Consider the following 23,676-nt stretch of genomic DNA (forward strand, 5'->3'; position numbering starts at 1 on the left):
TACACATTCAGCTTTCACAAACGACAATATAGCACTAGGGGTTACTGGGATGCACAGGAATGTAAAGTAGATAAAGAAAGAAAACAGGAGAGGGGACTGGGCAATGGAAGAAGAACAGGGAAAGTGCTGCTTCAACTACTATACATTCACACTGGGAGAGAATTAGTACACTGTGATGCACTCTTCATCATATCCTTGACTCTTAATACATTCCTTTAATGTAAACCAGGATATATGCACTCTGACTTCTCAGGTTAATACTTCACTGTGTCTTCCCTTCAAACACTATTTACTATGTTAAGTGTTGGGTGCTGCTTTGGATCTTTTTTAAATAGTGGATTGTTAATATATTAATTTTTGCATGTAAACAAATCATACAGGACAAACACCTTTAAGATTATATGAGCATTTGGCAGCCTAGAGGTTAAGCAGTAACAGACGAGGCGTCCGCAGAGGCCCATAGCATACTGTGAGGCAGTGTGGACACAGACGGATCACTGCATCGCTCAATTAGTGTCGGCTGATACATCAAGAAGAGGAATAATGTCGAGCTTTAAAAACCCACGAAGAATCAAGCCATGCAGGTGAACACTACCACCAACACTTAGTTTATACTAATAGATGCCAGGCTGTGGTATATTACAGTGTTTCAAACTCAAGACGTAAAGTCCTAATAGAAATGTGAGGACCTCGCAGCATCGTGACATCCTTCGGCCCCTCGACAAAGCAATAAATAGATAAATCAAAAACGTATCCCAATAATCTTTCATCCATGCAGGGATGAGATTCCCATAAGAGGCCGGTAAAGGTCAGAGGGCAGGGCTGGAAACACCCAGTCTCTCCTGGGACAAATAAAAGAAAAGTGCATTTCAGCAAGTGCTGTGCGTGTCGACGTGCACATGGGGCTGGTGACTGACGAACACGGGTGTGTTTGAGGAGTTAGTGCTGTGTAGAAGTTGTGGTCGTCTTGGGGTTCTTCATTCCACAAGGTGACACAATGTGTGAGTCCAGGGTTGAGCAATGCACACAATGTGAAGTTTGTGGTGCAGACCGGAGGGGTGTCTTTAATTACAACAAGATCCACTATTTGCGTCACTGGATCTTCCCCAAACTGGACGTGGCCAACTGATTCAGATGACCGGAGGCTCACACACACTCACTACCGACTGGAGGGGAGGAGAGTCACCTTATAAGTTACATTTGGCAACATTAAGCCAAGATCATGGCTTCTTTCATAGCTCTGAGCAGCATTTCATGTTTGACTCAACATACACCTTCAAAAAATATACTTTTTTTCTTTTTTTTTTTTTAATACCAACCGCTCTAGTAAACATCATCCACTCTAAGTATTTTACTAAGTTTGACAACCAAGGAGATTGAGGCTGGGCAAGCAGTGTCACAGAGTTAGATAAAACAGGAATATCAATACTGGCAAGAGGCAACTTCCTCAAGCGCTACTTCTCAATGTACTGTCAAATGACTGTGACTGTGATCACCAACGTAAAATGACAGCGTAATATCATTTACTGACGATGTGGTTGTGTCGATTCTGTACGTATGTATGGCAGCATGTGGTTAAATGTGAGGAGTCATGATACCAGCGTTCAACACATTCAGTGCTCCAGAGGAAAAAAAAAACATGAATGACAAGCAGAGTCATTCCGCGTGATCAATACCAGACCAGAAAAGTAGGGGGTTTCAGTGGGGTATCTGTGGAGCTTGTGCTGTGCTGCATATGTGTGCGCACAGATGGTCTCATAACATGTGGAAACACCACGGCAGAGGTGAGCTGGGGGTGTGATGACATCATCCACCCAGCAGCTATGGGGATTCCCTAACAAAAAACACATTCTCTGTCCCTCAACTCACTGCATTTCTGTCTGGAACAGACGGGGTGGGTCTCTTTCTCTCCTTTTTTCTGCAGCTCAATCACAATGGCAGCAAGGTATGTGTGTGTGTGTGTGTGTGTGTGTGTGTGTGTGTGCATGTGTGTGTGTGTGTGTGTGTGTGTGGGGGGGGTAATTCATAAGTGTAGGTGGGCAGGAGAGACAGCTCACTAAATCAACACATGTGACATATGCAGCTAGATAAATAATGAAGCTGCAACCAAAAAACAGAAGGTGGAAAGAAAAATAAAATACAACAGAATTACTCTTGGTCACAGCATGCAATGCAAAACACACACCGCCCAACATTAATCTGATTAAGATGTTACTCAGATCAGCTGATTTGTATGGCGCCCTCTGTGGGCTGTGGAGTTTGCAAAGCCCTGTCCAGAACTGAGGAGAGGAGAGGAAAAGAGGAGAGGAAAAGAGGGGAGGAAAAGAGGAGAGGAAAAGAGGAGAGGCTCTAGGTATGCTCCAGGAGCCACTGGAAGAGGGGGACGCAGTGAGGTTCTCTGCCCGCCTGGAGCGCCTCCTCTCTGGCCTGGGACTGACTGAGCGTCTGACTGTCTTCACAGTAGCGCAGCAGTGTGTGCAGCAGCTCCCCCACCCTCCACTTCCTGTCCCGAAGCCTTTGGACCACTGCTGGGAGCTGAAAGGGCACACAGTTATCATTCACTTCAACAATCACAAAGGGTGCAGCATAATCCATGGTCATTCATTAGTATGGAACACTACCAAGACAGGGATCTGGGTCAAAGTGTTTCCCATTAGTTATGAAAGGGAATTTCATTCACTTAGGGGGGGTCACACTGTGATTTCAGGGTCCCTGTCCAGCAACCTAAACATGGATAGTTTTACTGTTTACTTTTATACAGTTAACACCATACCATAATACAATACCAACAACTTGACAATAGTTCAAATGATGGCAGGGTTTTGGAGGAACGCAACACAAAACAGGTTGAGAACCACGCCGCACTTTAATATATCATACGACTTGTTTTGCTTAATCATTGCATTAGCTGGTGGCGTTCAGCTGTTTGTCTCCAAAGCAAAGCTAACTGTAGTGGAAACCAGGATACCAAACAAGACTGCTAACCTTTGAAACCAACAACAGCAATCATGGAAAGAATGACCTCTTTCATTGAAACAATCTGGCTCGGTTAAGGAAAGAAGTCCCAGTGTCCAACAATAAATACCACAGTGACAACCTGTTTGAAACAGTGGGTAGTGAACATGTTCACAAAGGACTGCGGGCAATCACCTGCTGGAGCTCTCTGTCAGGACTCAGCTGGATCTGGGGGATGTCAGCCATGGAGGCTGCCACCCACTGCAGCATGCTCCTAAGCTGGGGGTCGAGGGTCACGTGTTGAGGGCCACGTCCGAGCTCCCTGACATCCGAGTTCACTATGACCAGTGCGGCCCTGGGAACCTGCACCTGAGTCCTGTCCACACAGAGCGTCCCTGCAGCACAGACAGAGCGGGGCACTCAACATTCATTTTCACAGCCAACTTCCTGGTGTTCTAGTATGTTCTCCTCTGTACCAAGTACTGTAATATCCAACAGTCCCTTGCTTCCCGGTTCCCACGCTCCCACAGCAGAGCAGACCCCCTCACTGGGGGCTGCTTTGACACACACACACACACACACATAAATATATATATATATATATATATATATATATAACACAGAATGAGTGACTGTAGAGGGAGTGGGGCGGATGAATTAGCATTAGTGTGGCTAAATATGGGGGTGGTAAAAGCCCCCACTACAACACAGTCAGACATACACAGACAGCCAGAATCAAGGCCAACTGTTCTGCATCTCAAGGAGTGGAAAGAGCAAGACCTCAAATTAGGAGAGGGGCCCGTCTTTTCCCCATGTCCCTGCACTGTCCAACAGTGTACGGTCTGATTTGGACTTTTTCTTTTGCCAGAAATGAGCCTCTTTAGTAAAGTCTTGTTCACAATAGCTCTTATTGAAAGAGAAAACCAGAGTATTATCACTGACTGTAGCCTACTTAAAGGGGGAAGCTGCAGGCAGTAACACATCCTTACCACTGGATTCCTCTTTGACCTCAGTCTCCTTGTCCTCGGTGTTGTCACTGTTGGATGGGAAATGTCACACAGGTTAGTGAGAGAGGAGAAACGGTTGGGGAGAGGAGGCAGCATGCAAGGACACACAAACGACAACAAGCATGCTTAAGCTAACAGCCTTTGATATAAGCACAGCAGGATATCGAAAGCCACAAGCAATGCAATCAAAGAAATCCTGATCAAAAGACATGCACATGAAGGGACCGGCATGTTTTTTCTTCAGTGCCTTCTGTCAGTTAAGACACAGTGACTTAGAGTACGTCCTGATCAGTTGATTTTTCCACTCTGAGAATCTACTCGATATCCATTCTGCCAATTGTGCAAATGTTTGCTGTGTGACGGGCCCACAGGTAAACAGTCATTTCCCCACTTTATAAGATTGTTAATCATAGTCTTGTTGACACAGCCCACGGCTACAGACACTTAGACTCTGCTCAATATGATATAAGGATATCATTTTCTTTCCAGTAGGAAGATTTCTCCGAGGGCTTTTCACATTCACTGCCTTTATGAGTAGGACCATGAAACAGCGATGACATTGTCAAAGCAAAGATGAGGAGGAGGACGAAGAAGTGTAAGAGACAGGAGAGCACCAACTACAAAGTCATGCATTAAAAGATCACACAGCTGTGTGATTTAAGTTTTAGCTAACATCCATGCTATTGCCTGAAGAGTACAAACCCACCAGCGTATTTGCTACAGTTAGCAACCAATAGCAAGTATAATACAAGAAGTTCAACCAACCTTATGATGAAGGGCTTAGTGATGTGTATGAATCATTATTATGTATAAATGCTATTTTAAAATCAGTAGAAAGCTCTGTTTTTGTCCTGTCCCTTGAGTGTACTTTCTGGAGAGTGACACCAAAGACCAAGTAAGAGCAGACAGCCAGTCAGATTTCAACAGGCCTCAAACAGGTTTAGGTTACTATCTAATGTAAGGGCTCAACGATTAACTGAAGTCAAACATACACTGGAATGTCAAAATCACAAAAGCTGTCATTTAAAAAAATAAATAAAAAGAAAAGTGTTGAGGGTCAGAAACACCCGGCCTGGTGGGCTGCACATGCTGCCCTCCGCTCCACGGGTCATGTGTGAGTACGAGTAAATGAAGAAAACAACTTGTAAAATACCAAACGCACACTTTGATGCAGCATGACAGTGTGAAAACAGCCTCGGCAGAAGTGAACACTGAAGAGCAGAGGTGACTTCAGTGTCAGTGAGGATCAGTACGCCGGCTGACTGGACCTAGTTTGGCTTTAGGAAGACGTGGGTCAGAGTCTGGTGTTCAGCAAAACGTGCCTAACCACCACGGCTACGACGCCAGACAACACCACACATCTGCTCGCCGAAACGAGCATCACGAGGCTGTGTGTGTGTGTGTGTGTGTGTGTGTGTGTGCCAATTTCAGGGCTACACACACACCGACTAGCAGGGCGTCAAGTAGGCCCACGACTGTCCAGCACAGATCGCTGACTGAAATGAGCGGGAGTCAAACTGCTTATGAAGGAGACGGTGAAGTGACCCAGGCGACAGCAGAGTTCAGAGCTAAAGATGTGATGCCCCTAAAGCCACATGTTTACAATGAGGCTCATGCTTTGTGCTGTAGGTTAGAGCTGTAGTCAATGAGCACTGTAGTTTGTGTGATCTGTCAGAGTAGTGTTACTGACTGGAAAATGATCCAGAGATCAGGTTTACTTTTCGTATAACAATGTTCACACCAGGCCTGTTTTTCTGCAGTGCTTTGCTGTTGTTTTAAGAAACTTAGTTATGATTATTACAACACAAGACTTTAACTTAAATATTCTGTGATTGGGTTCTTTCAATATCTAAATAGAGAGATGTTATTCATATCAACCCATGCATCACTTTACCTCATTTAATCAGAACATGTAGACTTGGACTGCAGAAAAAAGCAGTTGTATCCAGTGCTGTGTTGGTTATACTATAGAATGACTTAGTGCTCGTGTTTGGTGAATAATACAGACGAAATGAAAGACATTTAATTATTTTCAGCCCTAGTTTGAACTATTATATAGCATTAATACAAGGGGGGAAGAATCCTCGAACTATAATAACACTACAAATGATTCTATTATGTAACCAAATTACATGCAAGCTTACGCCACGTCAAGTCTATTTATATTCAGAGGTTTAGTGTGGTCATGCAAGGAGCTGGTGGTTCCTAGTATGAGACAAAGTATAAATCAACATACCAATCATGTAAATCATTGTCATCTGACGAAGCAATGAACCAATTCCAATTTTGTGCTGACTTTTTCCACTGATGGATCTGTTGCACGCTTCCTGACTTTTGGCTTCACAATTAATTCAGTGACTTAACTTTTGTCCCATTCTAGAAGAACCCCCAGGTCTTGGGGGGCATTTCAGAAGGTTAGCCGTTTGATGCTGACCAACCTGTCAGAGGGAGAGAATGACATGCGCTCCTCACACGCCTCCCCCTCCAGGCCCAGACTGCTCCAGCTACTGCTGTTTCCATTGCTGCTGGAGAGAGAAGGCAGGTAACGCACCACTAGAACACTGACAGGGGCTACCAGCTAACAGGAACACATTCACATGAGAGCTGCTGAAATGGAGCAAAGATCAGGATGTGATAAGCAGGTTCATTCCATAAGCTATAATGACCTTCTCTGTCATGTCGCTTCAAGACTCAGGCAGATGACCATTTCAGGCATTTAGAATAATCTTTTAAATGCCAGGTTAAGTTCAAAACAGAGCAGGACTCTCTAAATGACGCTGATTTTTCCACCACATATCTCACTGCATCATCTGCAAGACATTGTTGAGACATTGCTTCTAAAGGCCTAAAATGTGAGCTCACTACATTCTTGCCCTCACATAATCGTACTAATCCTTTGGTTTCCACCAGGACAACCAGCTGGCAACAGAAGCACAACAAAATACACTCTCTGTAATTAGTCAATGATTAGCCTGCTGGCTGGAACCTGCATACTATGGCGTGCAACACTGTAAGTAAGAATGAAGGGAGGAACATTATTATGAGATCTAAAAATACCTCACTTAATCTGCATTACCTCAAATGCAGCTTTCTCCCTGCGGTTTGAGTGAATGACACATGGTGAGAGCTTGTTCATTTAGTCAATCATCACGCTTTGTGCCTCAATAGGCCCTTGAAGGTGACTTTTTTTTTTCCCTCCTTCAGTTATTTCATCTGCTGAGCGGAAATGGTTGCAGCAAGCTTTTGAAGAGAGTCTAATGAATTACACATGGTGGACTTTGTTCCTGTAGAAACTGCCTGAATTGAAGACAGCACTCAAAGACACACCTTTAGAAAATATTATGATACATTAACTTGGCCCTGATGGCCAAAATCACTAGTTGCTGACACATTGTTTTATCAGCATCTTGGGAAAGAACCTCAAATGTTGTCAGTTTTGATTCCATAGAGATAACAGCTTCTGCCAAAAAAATGTCAACAACATAATTCCCAGGGAAGAGAAAGTTATGAGACCATGTCACTCACTTGATCACACTCCCCCCCCCCCCCCCCCCCATTCTGCCACAACTACTACCTGGTCCTTATCACTGTGGTGTATTTCACAAACATTCTCTGAAGAACTTAGCCGCAAAGACAGCTACATAAAGTATTTAACTACATATTTGTTAGTGCTCACACATAATGCAACATTTGCAGAAATCAGAGAAAACTGTATTTTGGCAGTGAAGTCTAAGTGAGATTCCCAAACCATACACTGTGCCCGGTGTTGACTTTGGGAAACCTCACTTCTAGACTCAACCACAGAAGACTAAACAGCTAAAACACTAGCTAACTAATAAAACAGTGTCTCTGTACTAAGGGTGGGCAGTATGAGGGTATATACACTGTGCAATGGTAGAGATTGGACAATAGCATTTCAACTGTGGGAGTTATTCCTGCATAATCTCACTGGATTTGCCTGGCAAGGTAATGTGATTTGGGCAGACATGGAGAAGGCATGGAGGAAAAGGAGGAGGGGTCCCGCTGACTGAAGCCAGGCTGGAATTTATTTGCACCTGTTAACCTTAAATGTTGTAACACAGAACACAGTAACAGAAAAGTGTTGTTTGTATGGGAGTTGCAGTGGACGTACGATGTGCTTCTATTAAAACCATTTTTTAACTGACTTCACAGAACAATTACTGTACTGTGATATACACTGTTACCATGATATGTAATTACACATACTGTCATAGAAGACTTTGGCCATATCATCCACCACTCTTCTGTTCTGCTCGGGGTCTGACGAGATGAAAAGCACAAACTGGCACAGCACAACTAGAGCTGCAAAATCTTAAGTCGACTGAAATTTTACCTACTCGATGTGTGAGTGCAAGAAGAACACGGAACAAAAATGGAAATCAACTCTCTCCCATCAGTCACTCCCTTCAATCCAGCACCAGCCCTCCACTAGTGGTGAATTACAGTATCATGGCTTATAACATGGCTTTGAATCGAGTATCCAGCTCAATTCTGATTGGTCAGTTACTGCATTCTGTAATTTCTGTATAGCAGACTGTTGCTGTGGGCGTAGTTCTGATAGCAGAAGCAATAAAACCGTTTTCTAATCAATGAATTATTATTTTATGGCTTTGTAAAGTAATCAACGATTCCAAATGAAATAAGAGGGCTAGTGTTCAGCAAGGAGCATCATTACTGCAACAGGCACCCCTTCAGGATGATTCTTGTATCACCCTGTCAGGGTTTGTTTGGCAATAACGACTGACTCGCTGTACATTGTCCCTTACATAACACATACATAATAATGGATTAAGGAGTCTGTTCTCCATATGAAAGCAACATCGGAACTTAGTCGGACAAGAACATAGAACAAGACCAGAAGACATCAGCACTACTGACAAGCTCATTCTCGATGTCCTGTATCCACCAGAACTTATTTCTGTGTGGGGGACACAGAAATAAGTTCTACTGCCGCCCCCTGAAATATCAAACCTACATCAACATTCCCAAGAGAAGTCAACAGTGCCAGTCCACTGCTTAGATTCTCACTTTGCAAGTTTCTACCTCACCTGAGTGTTACCCTTTTAACAGCACATCTTTCAAGTATTTTATGACTTTATGATTGCATTTTTCAAATTCAAAAAGGTCCAATCAAAGTGGACACGGTGGAGTATGTGGCTGAGATAGTAGCATGTGCCACCTGTTGTCATCCAGCTAGAAAAGGCAGCTCAAGAAAATCTGTACAGAAACCTGCTTATTTGTCAGAACTCCTGTGTCAAAGTCCATCGTGGATGCTACAGAGTGAAAGACCTGGAAAGCTAAGCGCTAAAATAAATTATTAATTAAATTCCCAAGTCATCTAGTTATATCTATATTAAAAAGGGCACATTCAGAGCAGAAGCCATTACTAGCAGATGCAGTACGAAAATGCTTTTAACATTATGGTGTGATGATGTGCATCACTTAAGCTACAATTATACTGAAATCAGAATTGTTATTGTTATTGATATTACTTTACTAAGCATATTACAGCATTTGAAAGATTCAAACACACATCTGTAATCTGCAAATGTGCATTTATTCCTACAGTAAAATGTTGGCATGAAGAGAGGTCAAAGCAGCGTGCTGTTCAGGTAACTGGATATTTGGTATGCTGTGTTTGCTATGTATGACAAACTAGTGGTTGCATACCTGTCACTGAGATGGAGGAAGCTGCTGTTGTCGTCTGGGTGCTCGTCCTCAAAGCTCAGATTGGACCAGCTGCCCAGACTGTCGTCTCCGACACTCAGCTGCTGGGACACAGAGGACTCTGTGGCTTCCCTACCTGGGAAGCTAAATGCACAGAGACATGGAAGGAGACAAAAAGGGCTTCAACATATATATATGCAAATACTCGTACAAACTTATGATGACAAATCTCCCTGTGTATTAAAGCAGTAACATTAGGTAAGAAGTAAATGTGAAATAGTAGCAGCTTCAACATTTTTACCAGTTTTTGTTTTAAACATTTTTGATTTATCAATCAATTGAATGTTGTGGGGCTCAGTGGTAGAGTGGGTCGTCCCTCAATTAGAAGGTCGGGGGTTCGATCCCCAGCTCCCAGCAAGACCCTGAACCCCAACTTGCTCCTGAAGCAGCTTCAGTGTGTGAATGAGTGCAAAAGAATAGTCTCCTCCAAATTACATTCCTCCTGTATGAATGATGTGTGAATGAGGATGTGATGTAAAAGAGCTCTGAGTAGTTGAAATTACTAGAAAGGAGCTTTACAAATACAGACCTTTTACCATTTAATCAAGCCCTGTGATTGGCTGGCAACCGGTCCAGGATGTGTCCCGCCTCTTGCCCAGTGTAAGCTGGGATTGGCTCCATAGATAATGTATGTATGTATGTATAAATGTTACTTAAACAAAGCAGCTTAATGCCATAGAGTGTGTTGTAACATGCATATATGGACTACTTGTGTGAATCTTGGTGTGTGTACCTGACGTTGGCTGCCTGGCAGATGTTGGACAGGGCTGACGTCATGATCTCAGCAGTCAGGCTCTCGGCATAGCTGGTGCCGTCATGGCCGATGCCGCTGTCAGCATTAAGGCTAGTGTTGCTCAGCTCACGTTTAGCTGTCTCCATAGCCGTGGACACCATCTCCTCTGCAAACACTGCCCTGCGGTCGAGGTCGATGTGGATCTTGGGAATTTCCAGGCTAGAGAGCCGCTCGGGCCTTGTGTGACATTCTGGCCCCCTTTTCCTCCTCTGTAATACAGGCTGGTGCTGGTGTCTGCTGAGCTTGGTGCAGTACGGACACTCCTGCACCTGACAATAACGGCACGTCCTCTCCCCTAGGGCTTGGCCCACTGGCAGCCCCTCAGACAACCTCTGGGTGTGAGTGTGTCTGTCGTGGCCTTGGGTCCTCTGGTGATCCCGGGATGAATGTCCAACTGAAGCCATGCTCATCCTCAGAGTGTCATCGACTATCTTCCTAGCATAATGCTCAATGACCTGCATCACTCTGCTCCTGTAGCCTCCGTCATACAAGCTTCCTGTACTGTGGTAATGTCTGCTCTTACCCTCCTTGGACAACAAGGGGCAGGAAAAGGAATTCCTGATGAGATTTTCTGCCATGTCTTCGAGTTTGGATTTCTTATAAAGACAGGAGTCAGTGAGAGACTTAGGCAGACGAACAGAGGAAAGATGCAGCTTGCGTGTGACATCACAGGTGATGTTGAAAGCTAAAGACTCTGCAAAATTGACCAGATCCATGTACTCCCTCTGACTCTGCTCTTCAGAATCCCTACAACTACACTGAGCGTCCTCGCCTGAGGGACTTACCACTGACTCTACTCTGTCCTTGGGTGATAAGGCCTCACTACCAGACATTCTCCATTCATCTGGCAGCGACTTGGAGGAGTGAAGGCGGGTGCTAGAGGATCTCTGCTTGATCTTGCGACTGGCATGAGCCAAGCCAAGTTTTATGGAGCGGTAGGCCAAACGGCTCGCATACTGGTCAAGGACCAACTCCCTACTGCCTCCCTCCTTTTTCAACACCCTAATGAGGTAGCCAGCATATTCATCTGTCACACTCTCACAGCTGGGATACTCGGAGGACAGGCCAGAGCTGGAGCTGGAGACGGTGCTTGAAGTGGAGGTGGGCGACTGGAATACAGAGGCTATAAGATCATTGGACCATTGCTCAGCCAGCCTCCCTACCCTCCAGTCTCTGTTCTGGTCCAGACTGGGCTGAGAATGGTGGTGGTGATTAAAACATTCAGAGCTAGATCTGTCAAAACTTCTTCTTCTGAGAGCTTTGTGATATGGACACTGCTGTGCAGAGCTCACCATCCTCTTCACATCATTGATGACCTCTCCTGCCACCTCCCCAGCATACACCCACAAGGTGTTCAGGGTCTGCTCTGAGAACTGAGCCACGCTGTCTCTCCTCCTCTCACCGTCCTTGCTCAACTCTCCCTCCTCCTCCGCCACTCCCAGGGTGTCCATCTCTGTTGCCATGGAGACGATGTGACAAGCCAACCGTTCGGCGTAGTGAAGTGCATCCTTGTTGGACATTCTGCGGGTTAACATCTGGTTCAGCTCGTGCCGGACACCTCCTGCCTCCAAACACCTGTTAGGGCCACCAACACCACCTTCATCTGCCACTTCTTCCTCCTCTTCTTCCTCGTTGCCATCCGCCTCCTCAGAGAGAGACCTCATCAGTTTGAGCATAAACTCGGCCTTGTCTGCCTCAGGGGTGATGTCTTTTGGCCCTGGGCCAGGCTCAGGCTGATAGTAAGGGGTGGGTGGGGGGGTGGCAGGGGAAAATTCCTTTGCCAACTTGCTTTTCAGCTTCTTAGAGAACTGTTTTATCTGTTTCTCTTTGGACACCTCACTGGGCTGCTGAGGGGTAGAAGGAGGAGTGCCAGGAGTCCCACCAGATTTTTGGCCGGAGCTCGGAGCCGAGTCATCACCAGGAACAGATATCCTCCTTTGTCCCCCCCCGCCCGGCACATCAAGGGTATCCATCATCACAGGATGTGTTTCAGCCACACCTCCGGTCCTGTGGTCTAACTCACAACTGGCTCTCCTCTGGCTTTGAGAGCCTGTCTGAAAGGAAATGTGAGGAATGCTAAGGTCTGTTGCTTGCTCCACACGGCCGCCCTTCTGAACATACCCAGAATTTCTACAGTCATACCTGAAACTCTCCCCATCAGCTCCCTGCTTTGAAGGAGAATCTGGAGCCTCATGATTATCCGTGTCCTTGGAGTCTCTCCTTCCGATTGTCTTTGTAAAGAAATCAGCACAGTCACCAAAACTCTTTTTCATCTTAGAAGCAGTTATTAGCTCACAAGCCTCAGTCACTATCATATCCACCATGTTGCCAGAGAAGTTTTGGAATGGGGACTTTCCTTGGGAGGGGTCTCCTCCAGGTATGGGGGTCTGAGTTCCATGACTGTAAACGTGAGTCTGTATAGATGTGGTGGTGTCAGACGAAGATGCACTTACTGTTTTGGGGCTGGCCTGTGGTGTCTGATGATCTGATGATCTAGACGTATACTGACAGGTCTCCTCAGAATCCTGGAGGTGGGAGAGGGCTTGGCCTGCTTTGGGCACAGGAATACAGCTGGCCATGCCCGACACAGTGAACAGGGCTTTCTTTACCGTGCAGGTAGAATCCTCTCCTGAGGGCCCTGGGACCGCTGCAGCTGAGCTGGCACTTAAAACCTGCTGGTTAGCAAAGGTACTGCAGGTGTGAGTGCTAGTGTTCTCTGCACTGACGTAACAGATGTTGTCCAGAGACACACTAATAGCCGCTTGGCTAGTGAAGGCAACATCAGCCTGAGAGAGCTCTATGAAGGCCTCCTGAATAACAGACTCAGACAAGTCTGAAGCATAGGAGGAAACCACCACCTCCTCTTCCTCTTCCACTTGTCCGTTGTCAAAGGTCCAATCACTTGGGGTGAGAGGGGTTGAGGGGTGGGAGAATTGACACACTTCCATGATGCCTTCAAACACCAGCTCTTCAGCCAGATCAGCAGCGAAACGTGTCACTGTGCTGTGAAAAATCTGCTTTTTCACTGTCAGGAACTCCTTCAGGGCCGCAGACACAGCCTCCCCAACTAGGAAGCCAGCTAATCCATTGATGGCTCGTTCCTTCAATACATAAGCGTGGCGCATGCCAATCTCATGGAAGGCCATCTGAAACACCGAGGAGGTGAGTCTGGCAGCTAGGTGACACAAGGTGGTGGTACAGGATGATACACCTTTTTGGAGGTCCCGCAAGGCGCTGCCCAAGCTCATCTCCACCAGGTCTGTGGCAAACCTCTGAATGCCATCCTTCAGGGACTGGGACTTTTTTTGCAGCTTGGCCACCGTTACGGTCTCTTGTATTTCTGAGAGCTTCATCAGGTAGCCTGAAGGGTTCTTGAATTCTTTGTGGCAGACGCAGCTGAGATTCTTGTTGTCGCTGATGTCAACAGCAAACTGGTAGCCACAAACAGATCCCAGAATTTCTTTAGACAGACTGCTGGCAAAGTCTGAGTAAGTCTTATAGAGAGAACAGAGATCCTGGGGCTTACGTAGCTCTGAGCTGTCCCGCTCATCCTCATCTGTCTTCCAGAAGTATTCCAGTGGTCCACTAGAGTCCACTAGGGGGCTGAAGGCTGAGGAGCTAACAGGACTGAAGAGTGGGCCACCGTTCTCCTCCGAGGGTGTCTGCACTGGTCGAGGGGAGTCAGGCACCTCAGAGTGAAGTGAGTAGGGAGAGCCTGGTTTCAGAGGAGTGGGTTTTTTCACATTGGCTGGAAGAGTGGGATGGTCAAAGCGATGAGGATTCATACCCTTAGTAGAGCAGCCCCTAGAGACATATTTGGATGCTGACACACTGGTGCTAGATTTCTGTGCGCTTGGGGCACTCGTAGCATCCAGGGGCAACGCAAGAGTGCCGCTCTCTGAGCTCAGCTCCTCCAGGTCATCAAACTGGTCAAAGCTGTCAAAGAATTCACTGACTTCAGAGTCTGAGTCTTCAACTCGCTCTATGGGCCCCCCTGGCACCTGGGGGATATCCAGCTTGGCCAGCAGGCTCTTCTGGTAGCCCACCTCATCCAGGAAGATGATTGGACTGGGGCTGGAGCAGTCAGACTCCTCCGATTCACTCCCATTTATCAAAGGTGAAGGGAGACGAGCTCCGGAGCTGCAGTAAGTCCACTGGGACTCCACGCCTGATGACCTCTGCACTGTCACAGATACATCTGGAACCGACCTACGTTTGCCTGAATTTTTCTTCGAGGACGAGCTTATAATAACGCGGGAGCCTGATAATTCTTGTCTTCTTCTGTGGGCTGGGACCGTCTGTGATGCCACATCACGCTTTTTAAAATGGTGATAGGAGACTGCAGCTGTAGAGATGGAAATGAAGGAGAGGGGAGAGAAAATTGGTTACATACAGTACATAGAAAGAAACATAAAAGACGTTCTCCACGAAAGAAAGCCAACTGAAAATACAAGCTGTTTATCCGCTGTGCCTTGATTATATAAAAACATAGGAGAAAGAGGGCATCCTAACTAGAGAATAACTTAGTAGTGCCATCTAACAGTGACCTGACACACCTTAAATTCTAGCCAATAATTATTATGCATAGATTATGATGATATAACAACAGAGAGGATTTTAAAATTCAGGTCTCCATTTTAGTGTTTCTTTTTAAACTATCAGTTGATGAAATCAAAAGGCTGTTTACATAAAAGACTAGGGGCTACTAAATGCCACTAAGCATTAGATGTTAAACCTACAGGGATTGTCTCCTGTGTCATCCTCCTCCAGATGCTCCAGGGCGGTGACAAAGTCATCTTCAATTGATGAGACCGACTGGTTGGTGTCATCTTCCTCTGGCTGGCTGGGCTCAGCTGTGCCCCTTTGAAGAGCCTGGAGGTCCAAAGCATAGCGGACACCTGCCATGTAGCACCCGAGTAAGCCCACCAAAGATGCTACAATGGCCTGAGGATGGACGCTACTGCTGGGATTATGCCTCAGCACACACACAACCTTCAACCAACACTACAGCACAGCAAGAGATAAGGAGGGAAAGAGAACAGAGAGGAAGAGAAGGGAAAGAGACATATTGAAAGTTAGCCATGGTTGCCTGCTGATTTATTCAGCTCCTTTAGAGAGAAATCAACACAACATCTGTAGCCAATAGTCAGACCGAGTCTATAAACTGTCATGGTGACCATGTACTGTAATCATTTGGAATAAGCAAATTAGATTTGTGAAAGATCTTGGCTTCACATGGGAATTTTCTTATCCCGATCTCACAGGAGGGAGAAGAGGGTTGGAAGTGTGTTATGTCTGTACTCTGATTGCGAGCTGATCTGTTGCATGTGCAGAAAACAAAATCACTTAGTGCAAGGCCACTCTGTAATGCAGATTGGTGGGAGGTCTCGCTGTCTGAAACGGACAACAAAACCACAGAGCAAGCTGCAGGTCTGTGTGAACCCAAACATGGCACACAGGAAGAGGAAGGGCAAGGGGGCAATAGTGGGCTGCAAACAACATCTTTGTCTGCCTATCCCAACTGCAAAAGTGTGGGAAAGAGTTGGTGTGTGTTTCCAGGCAGAGACAAACAAGGCCATAAATGTAATTGTAATTGCGAGAACATTAAACAAAAATGCTATACTTAAAAAGTGATTCAGGTTTACTAATGGCAGTTAAGTTATTAAGTTAAGAGTCAACTTTGTCTTAAAATATAATAAACACCTGCTAAGTAGGTCAGATATCTGTCACTTCAGTATTCAAATGTGAATGTTTCTAATGTAAATAAAAGTTCTTCAATAAACTGGCAGTAACACTTTAGTTACCCTGGCTTTAGGGTAAGGCTAGTGTTTCAAGTGACGTTATCTAAACCGGGAGAAAATTCGATGGGAACAATGACCTCAAGAAATAATCTTGAATTGCAGCTGCTTTTCCTCAAGAAAATAACCTGAGCACCACACAGTGGCTCACTCTTACTACCCCACTTTTTGCTCAGTTCTGCTTTACTCAACATGCTAACTGAGAACATTCCTTCAGTATGAAAGGTCTGTCACCTACCGGAGGCCCAGCGTCCTTGTGCTCTGCCAGCCTGCGAGAGTCTCTGAGCAGCAGAACCTCGTCATTTTTCAGGCTGTGAATGTGGAGCGACCTGAGAAGCTCAAACAGCCCTCCTGGCAGAGATGACAGAGCCTGGGGAGAACGAGACACAGAAACTTATCGGCTAGTGCGTCAAATTGTACATTTTTGCTAGAAGACCTAGCAAGAACTCAGTAGAAACGTTTTCAGGTTTTTAACCTCACAAACACAACCCCAGGGCTCCAGACTGCAGCCACTTCATCACATTTTGAGTGACAGTCAGTGCTACTAACTAACGAGGAGCTCCAGTGTGATTTGTAAATGTGCCCCCCCATTATCATTCTTTTGTTTTTATTATAAATAAATAAATAGAGATTAAGAAATACATTTGGCATTTCAGGTTGAAATGATATCCAGAGGTGCAGAGGTGAGCCTGGGAGGCTGAATCTCAGTCACCTCACTAAACCTCTGTGATCAGTTTGCATGTTTTGGAGTCTCGGTGTCATTCATCTTTTACTACTGCGTGGTTACTCATCAACATTTACACTAACTGTTGGTGAACTTCCTTCATCTTCAGCGTTCAGTGTTTTTAATTTAGTTACATGTTGATAGCAGCCAAGTCTATAATTATTAATCATTGTCAAGATAGATGTGTTTTGTTATTTTGAGTTAATTTAATAAGTCATTTTATGCCCAGTCCAATGTTTGACTGTAAAAAATTAAGGATTTGAAATTTGTGTTCAGTGAAAGGCTTTGTGGTTCTTTTGTTGTCACTTTGCCAGAGACGACACTGGTCATGCTGCTCACAATGACGCCAGAGGAGTGAATAGTGAAATAACAAAATATGAAATATCAAATTAAAGCTGCAAGCAGCAATGAGTGAGCCCCCCCGCCTCTGTGTATGTTGCGGTGTGCGGCGTCCGCATCCCGCTGCCGACCGTTCCACGCTGCTACGAATTTTCACGTGTTTCGGACGCTGCACGTAGAAGTTACATGCCACTTCCTGTGTCTCCTATGTGGCACTAGAGAATACCAACTAATCACGTCTTATCTTCCAGTATATGAAGTGTTGTAAATCAAATTCCTGGTCTGTACCTTGTTCTTTCATTAAACAAACTAAATAGCCTGATGTTATCTATCTTATTTACAGCTTGGTGCAGAATTGACCATGTAGAGTCCAATCATTAACCACTTCCTGTTTCATAGCAAAACGTCAAAATTCCAGGTCACGCCGTTCGATGAAAACTCAAGCTTTGAACAACACTTTGTTTAGGTGTTTTCCACATGGTGACCAAGTTTAAGGAGGACCAGATTAACCCCCTCGGACTAGTTTGTCAATTCACGACCCCTCAGAATCGCTGAAAATACATGAAAAAATCCAATATGGCCAATTTCCTGTGGAGCCCAAGAGACTTTTTCATAGTTTTGTTCATAGTATATGTGAGCTCTATCAAGCCATTTTGCCACACCCATTTGTGTGTTTCATGAGTTGTCAAAGGTATTCAGGCCCTCAAAAAAGCAATTCATTGCTGAAAATAATTTGAATCCTTGCATCGCATGATGCTCAGGCCCTAGACATTGGAAACCTGTTGAATAACACAAAATAAAACAGCAGAGTTTAGATGGAGGAAGTGATCTCCATCTCTACCATATCAGGAATGGATCTGAACAGCCACAGTCTATAAGATGGGCATTCTTTCAGTGCCATCATTGTAAATGTTTAGATTTATGGATCTTACCTGTTGGGTGACATCCTCCCCGTCACAATGAGCAGGCAAACACACAAAATGAACCTGAAAGAGCACAGGCGATGGTCAGTATGCATGTGTCCTGGGTTTGAACGTGGCTGAGCATTGCATATGTAAGCACTGCTGTTTGAGTGACAAACCTCTGTCAGTCTTGTGGCGTCTCTGGGTGGCAGCTCTTGGCAAACACTGCATAGCTCCTTCTTGTTCCTGAAGAGGCTCTTCACGCACTGCGGCCCACTGTCACGCACAGTCTGCAGACATACATGTAGCACGTCTATGGTTACCCACCAGAAATAATGAGAAACCAATGTACACGCATTTGTCCATCACTGTCGAAAGCATAAAATGTAACTGGACAATGTATTTTGAGAATTCTCTTTTATGCATCTACCTGCTTTTACATGTGACCTTAATATAAGTGGATATGGTGATTATGTTTGAATTTACTTTTGAAAACACTATCCATTTCCTGTGAATACACAACACATTAGAAACTACAGAAAACATCTAGCAGCTTCAAATCACAAGCACCCAAAAATGAATAGCTGAAGTGTTATCATGAGTACAATACAGTACTGTATTACCATACTTCATACAAGACAGAAACATTACAAGTGCAAATTCAATGCAGCAGTCAGTGTTTTATAGGAAGCAAGCTGATTTAAAGGCTTGAAATCTCTTTTATACCAAATACAGTACAGTACAGATAGTAGCAGGGTAGAGTGCAGCATCCTGGCAGACAGACCTCTTTCCGTACTGAGGCCCTTGACCTTATGGGGACTCCTCTAATACGGGCACAGGCATCCATAGCAACGGAGAGCTGCACGTGGCGGGCTGACAGGCCGCTCACCTAAAAACAGACACCAAGGGAGAAGGAAAATGGAAAATGACAGAGTGACATGGAAAAGGAGTTTAGAGAATAAGGTCCAACTGCTGAAATGAGGAGACCAGAGAGAGTACAAAAATAAATATATGTTAAATCATCACTTTTAGTCCCACAGCTGGGGCTCTAACTTTAATCAACAATCCTCAGCAGGTAAAAGAAAACAGAATTGTTCAACATGAGACCTCTGTTGCTCTTAAAGAACATGCTACTCAGGACCCCCCACCCTCCGCCACAGCAACAATCACATGACAAAGCAATGACAGTATCATTGCTACGAGTAAACAAAGGTGCGTCCAACTATGTCTGGATGTACTGTTGCACACCTGCATGCCAAAGTGGGAAGCATGAAGTCTGTGGTTCTACATGCAACAAAGAGCTAAGTCACTGCACCTGTGCCATTCAGTTATTTACTGAACCAATAGATTAAAGTATCTGAAACCGATTATAAAGCATTTCACCACAGGAGGTTATACAGTTTACATTTTGGTTTGTGCTCTAAATCTTCTGAGATTCTACAGAGAACCTTCAAGACCAACATGATCCTGAAGCCCGTGTGAAAATATTGAGTCATGTTCTTAGGAGTAGGCCTTGGCTTGTCCTGCTGGTGAGGATAAGCTATAGTAGGCCCTGCTTCTTTGATATTCTTAACAGTCAGGCCTGCATCAAAGATCAAATAGCAAGGCAAGAGAGCAGGGGTGTATGCTCTGAGCAGGGGAAACACACTTGGTAAGCAGCATGAGAGAGCGGCTAAAGGAGGCAAAATATTTACAGTGTACAAGAAGGAAAAGTTTCCCAAGAAATCCAAACCTCTCCTTTGAGGTATGGTCCAAAGCAGCTAGTTGAGTCTAGACCCAGGCAGGCGGTCCTATTGATCAGCCCATCCTGCTTCCTGAGAACCAGAGGGATAGAGTGCATGCCACTGGCTTCTTCTGATGATCCAGGACCTCCTAGCTTCTCATGGGTGCTTTGGTGGGCTGTACAATAACAACAAAGCCAGCCACTGCTGCCTAACCTCAACTATGCAGTGCATCCCAATTCACTCACAGGGGAAGCAGGCACAATGACATCCATTATCATGGCCGTGACTATCTCGAACAGAGAAGAATAGCATAAAGTAGTAGGAAAATCTACCGTTTTTATGCACGTTTTTATTCAGCTCAATTAAGTATAACTACATTTAGGCTTAAGCAAATCCTCGTGAGCTGATTCATAAAACTAATTATCAATTAGCACACAACTGTCACGGAGGTAAGCACATGCAGTCAAAGGATTCTGGGGGGTGTTTGTGATCATCTTAGCAGACAGAGAAATAACCTGCCAAGGGCAGAAACTGTGTAGTCTCAACTCTTGTTTGGTTGGGAGCTAATGTGGGCCAAATGCTGAGCATGAGTGTGGGTGGCCGGAAGGATAGATAAACAGAGAGGAGCACAGAAAGTCACAGCTGACTGTGAGACACCGGTCAGGTGACATACTGAAAATATAACGTTAAAAGGGAATATTCATTCTGAAACAGGATCCATAACCTCGAATACCTGAACCCATCTTTTCTTTAGCTGATGAGGAAGACCTTTTAAAAACCACCCTGAGGTGCAGCCCTGCTCCACAGAGAGGAACAGGCCAGCTGCTGTGACACACTTTGGATGTACTGTCTCCAAACTAGTGCATCTAATGCATCAATGGCCTCTTGAGTCAACACATATCAACTAATGATGCCAAGTCTGGAAACCTGGGCCCTGGGTGTAGGTAACTGTCTAGTACCACTTTATCTACAGATATTATTATATTATTACTACATATTATCTACAGATAAAGTGGTCTTAGGTGTCACCTCTGAGGTGGTCTCACCTGAAAACACTCTGACTTCACTTTCAATCAATTGAGCCTATCAATGCATTAGCAATTACACATGGATGCAGTGATGCCAAATTGGTCCTGATCTCTAGTCGGCCGCATCATTCTCACTTGGTGAATCAGGACCATCGAATCATTTAGCGGTCACTTTGAGATAACAGACTAAATATGTATGTGTTCTTGGCCTCTACGCTGAAGATGCAGCTAACAGACCTGGTGACCAGGTCCTACAGGAGGAGGACCGGCTGGCTAATGTTCCAGCAGGCCGCGCTCCGTGGATGCTGCTGTTCAGTCACCACCACTGCGGCTCCAGGCAGACAGACAGACGGCTCTCCGGCCCAGGACTAGCCGCAGCATACCGTGCACATGCACCTGCTCATGACAAACCATCGGAAGACATAAAGCCACACCGACGGCCCAATTAGCCGCCTTGCTAGCTGCTTGACAGGCTGTCAATCACCGGGATAGCGGCAGAACCAGGCCGCGGTCTGTGAGCTCACCCTTTGTCGTTAGCTAGCACCTAGCCGCCAAGCTAACGACAACGTTTAGATAGATTCAAACAGGTGACTAACATAAATATGCGGACATTTTCTGTGTATTTCAAACAAATCTGCTCGTGTTCACCAAGTCATTTTAGCTCACCGCTCGGTGTCGGACTCCTGCTGCGCTCACGGACGGTAGCCGCTGCGTCTGATGCGCGAATCGTAGACGATTCGTCCGGTTTGAACTCTCCCTGCGGCAACATGTATGTTCATTAAAGGTGGAAACAGAACTGTGGCTGAATCTATTTTACTGCCGTGAACCTTTATGATCAGGTTAAATTAAACCGTGTATAAATTATTCCCAGGTGCCAGACTCGGCCTGAAATTTTACCTGGATGAGTTCAAGAATCGTTTCGATTTCACCGATTCTCAAGAATGAGCCGAACTGCCCATTGACTGAGCACCGCCGCTCCTCCATGAAAACAAGAGAGTTTGAGACATCACCAATCGCAGGCCGAGAAAACGATGTGTGTCGCTACACTGTCGCTATCGATCACAGAGCAATCAAACTACAGGCAAATTCAGAAAAACGTGTTTGATATCAATATTTATGTTTTATGGAATTCATTTTTAACACAGCGGAGCAGTGAAAAAGAGATTTATGTGTTTTCAAGTCATGCACTTTGCATGTAGAGGCAGTGGTGGAAAATACCTAGATACAGTTGCACTCAAAATGATTGCAAATTATGTGTATTGGCAAAATTTACAAACCTTCAGCTGTGTTCAATGAACAACTCAAACAAGAACAAATGAAATAGCTCAACACAACTAATATTACAGGTGGTTTCTCCAAATTCAACACAATATGCCACTTTTAATGACTGTGTTAAAGCTTTTCACCCCCCTGAGTAGAATCCCTCATAGAGCACTCATTTGGAAGTCAGGTGTTGTCTCAAGCACACTTGATGCAACTAATCAAGGGCCTCATTAGTTGCATCAGGTGTGCTTGAGACAGAACACATCAAATACCTGGACTGGTCAGAGGTTTGCTCACAGTGACGTTTGGTTATATGTCAGAAATATGGGTCAATAGAAGCGTCCAAAAGGTTAAGAGAGGAGATCGTTGCTTGCACCAACAAAGAAAGCAAAGGCACTGAATGTTCCTACAGATGCTGTTGGAAACATAGTTCACAAGTTCTGAGCTAAAGGAACACTGGCTGCACTACCTGGACGTGGCAGAAAGAGGAAGCCACCAGATTTCTGAGGAGGCAGGAGGCCAAAAATCCTCGAGTGACTGCAAAAGGTCTGCAGCAGGACTTGGTGGCAGCAGACACTGAGGTTTCAGTTCCTACAGTAAGGTGCATACTAAACACTGGTGTCGGGCTGTGCATGACGTCTGCAGCAGGCCCTAACATCAAAAGGGTGCTCTACTGAGTACTGAAGACGCCTGTCAAGAAGAGTGGGGGATTGTAGCATATCGGGTTGAATTTGGAGAAACCACCTGTAATATTAGTTGTGTTGAGTTAATTAATTTGTTCTTGTTTGAGTTGATCATTGAACACAGCTGATAGTTTGTAAATTCTGTCAATACACATAATTTGCAAAAGGGGTTGAATGATTTGGAGTGCAACTGTACATTTACTCAATAAGCCTGCTTTAGTACAATTTTGAGGTACTTGTACATTTCTTGAGTATTATTTCTTTTATGGTACTTTATACTTCTGCCCCACTACATTTCTATATCAGCTGTACTAGTTCTGGTCCCTGCATCAATACTACTAGTTACTCTGCAGATTCAGATAAGTAACATGTGATATAATTAACAAATTAATTCTAACAGGTTATTAAAGATTAAGCAACCCGGCAGTATATAAATCTGTTAAATTTAGCCTCACCCTTACCAGCTGTAACAAAAAGTGACATATAAAAGCATCAACAATTATAAATCTAATATGTAATACACATGATTCTAAAATGGTCTTTTCTGCACAATAAGTACTTTAAATATATTCAGTATATTTGATTCTGATACTTTAGTACTTTTGAAGTGGGACTTTTTACTCATAACAGAGCATTTCTACGCACATTGCTACTTTTTCTTAAGTAAAAGATCTCAATACTTTTTCCACCACTGTTTATATGTCACTGCTGA

The 23,676-nt window shown here is 44.8% G+C and overlaps 1 protein-coding gene across 3 annotated transcripts; it reads right to left on the reverse strand.

The window, feature by feature from the left end:
- Positions 1 to 1,284: 1,284 nt before the first annotated feature.
- akap11 (A kinase (PRKA) anchor protein 11) lies at positions 1,285 to 21,735 on the reverse strand. Of its 3 annotated transcripts, none has more exons than XM_070837623.1 (12): positions 21,685 to 21,735; positions 19,051 to 19,155; positions 18,446 to 18,556; positions 18,297 to 18,350; positions 16,540 to 16,671; positions 15,243 to 15,507; positions 10,444 to 14,848; positions 9,654 to 9,794; positions 6,401 to 6,484; positions 3,945 to 3,991; positions 3,151 to 3,350; positions 1,285 to 2,535 (listed from the first exon to the last, which is right to left on the reverse strand). In XM_070837623.1, exons 2-12 carry the CDS (start codon positions 19,111 to 19,113, stop codon positions 2,350 to 2,352), a joined length of 5,688 nt encoding a protein of 1,895 aa, XP_070693724.1. In that variant the 5' UTR covers positions 19,114 to 19,155; positions 21,685 to 21,735; the 3' UTR covers positions 1,285 to 2,349. The 3 variants fall into 3 exon arrangements, with proteins under 3 accessions (XP_070693724.1, XP_070693723.1, XP_070693725.1); XM_070837622.1 differs by having other exon boundaries at positions 6,401 to 6,487; XM_070837624.1 differs by lacking the exon at positions 6,401 to 6,484.
- Between the last annotated feature and the right edge of the window lie 1,941 nt (positions 21,736 to 23,676).

Source organism: Pempheris klunzingeri, chromosome 10 (genome assembly GCF_042242105.1).
Source record: "Pempheris klunzingeri isolate RE-2024b chromosome 10, fPemKlu1.hap1, whole genome shotgun sequence".
NCBI classification, from domain to species: domain Eukaryota; kingdom Metazoa; phylum Chordata; class Actinopteri; order Acropomatiformes; family Pempheridae; genus Pempheris; species Pempheris klunzingeri.

Coding starts and splice junctions, on each gene's coding strand:
- akap11 (XM_070837622.1), bottom strand. CDS start 19,113: ATGGATGCCTGTGCCCGTATTAGAGGAGTCCCCATAAGGTCAAGGGCC. Junction 18,351..18,445: donor ACGCCACAAGACTGACAGAG/GTTTGTCACTCA, acceptor GTGCTCTTTCAG/GTTCATTTTGTGTGTTTGCC. Junction 15,508..16,539: donor ACAAGGACGCTGGGCCTCCG/GTAGGTGACAGA, acceptor GCTGTGCTGTAG/TGTTGGTTGAAGGTTGTGTG.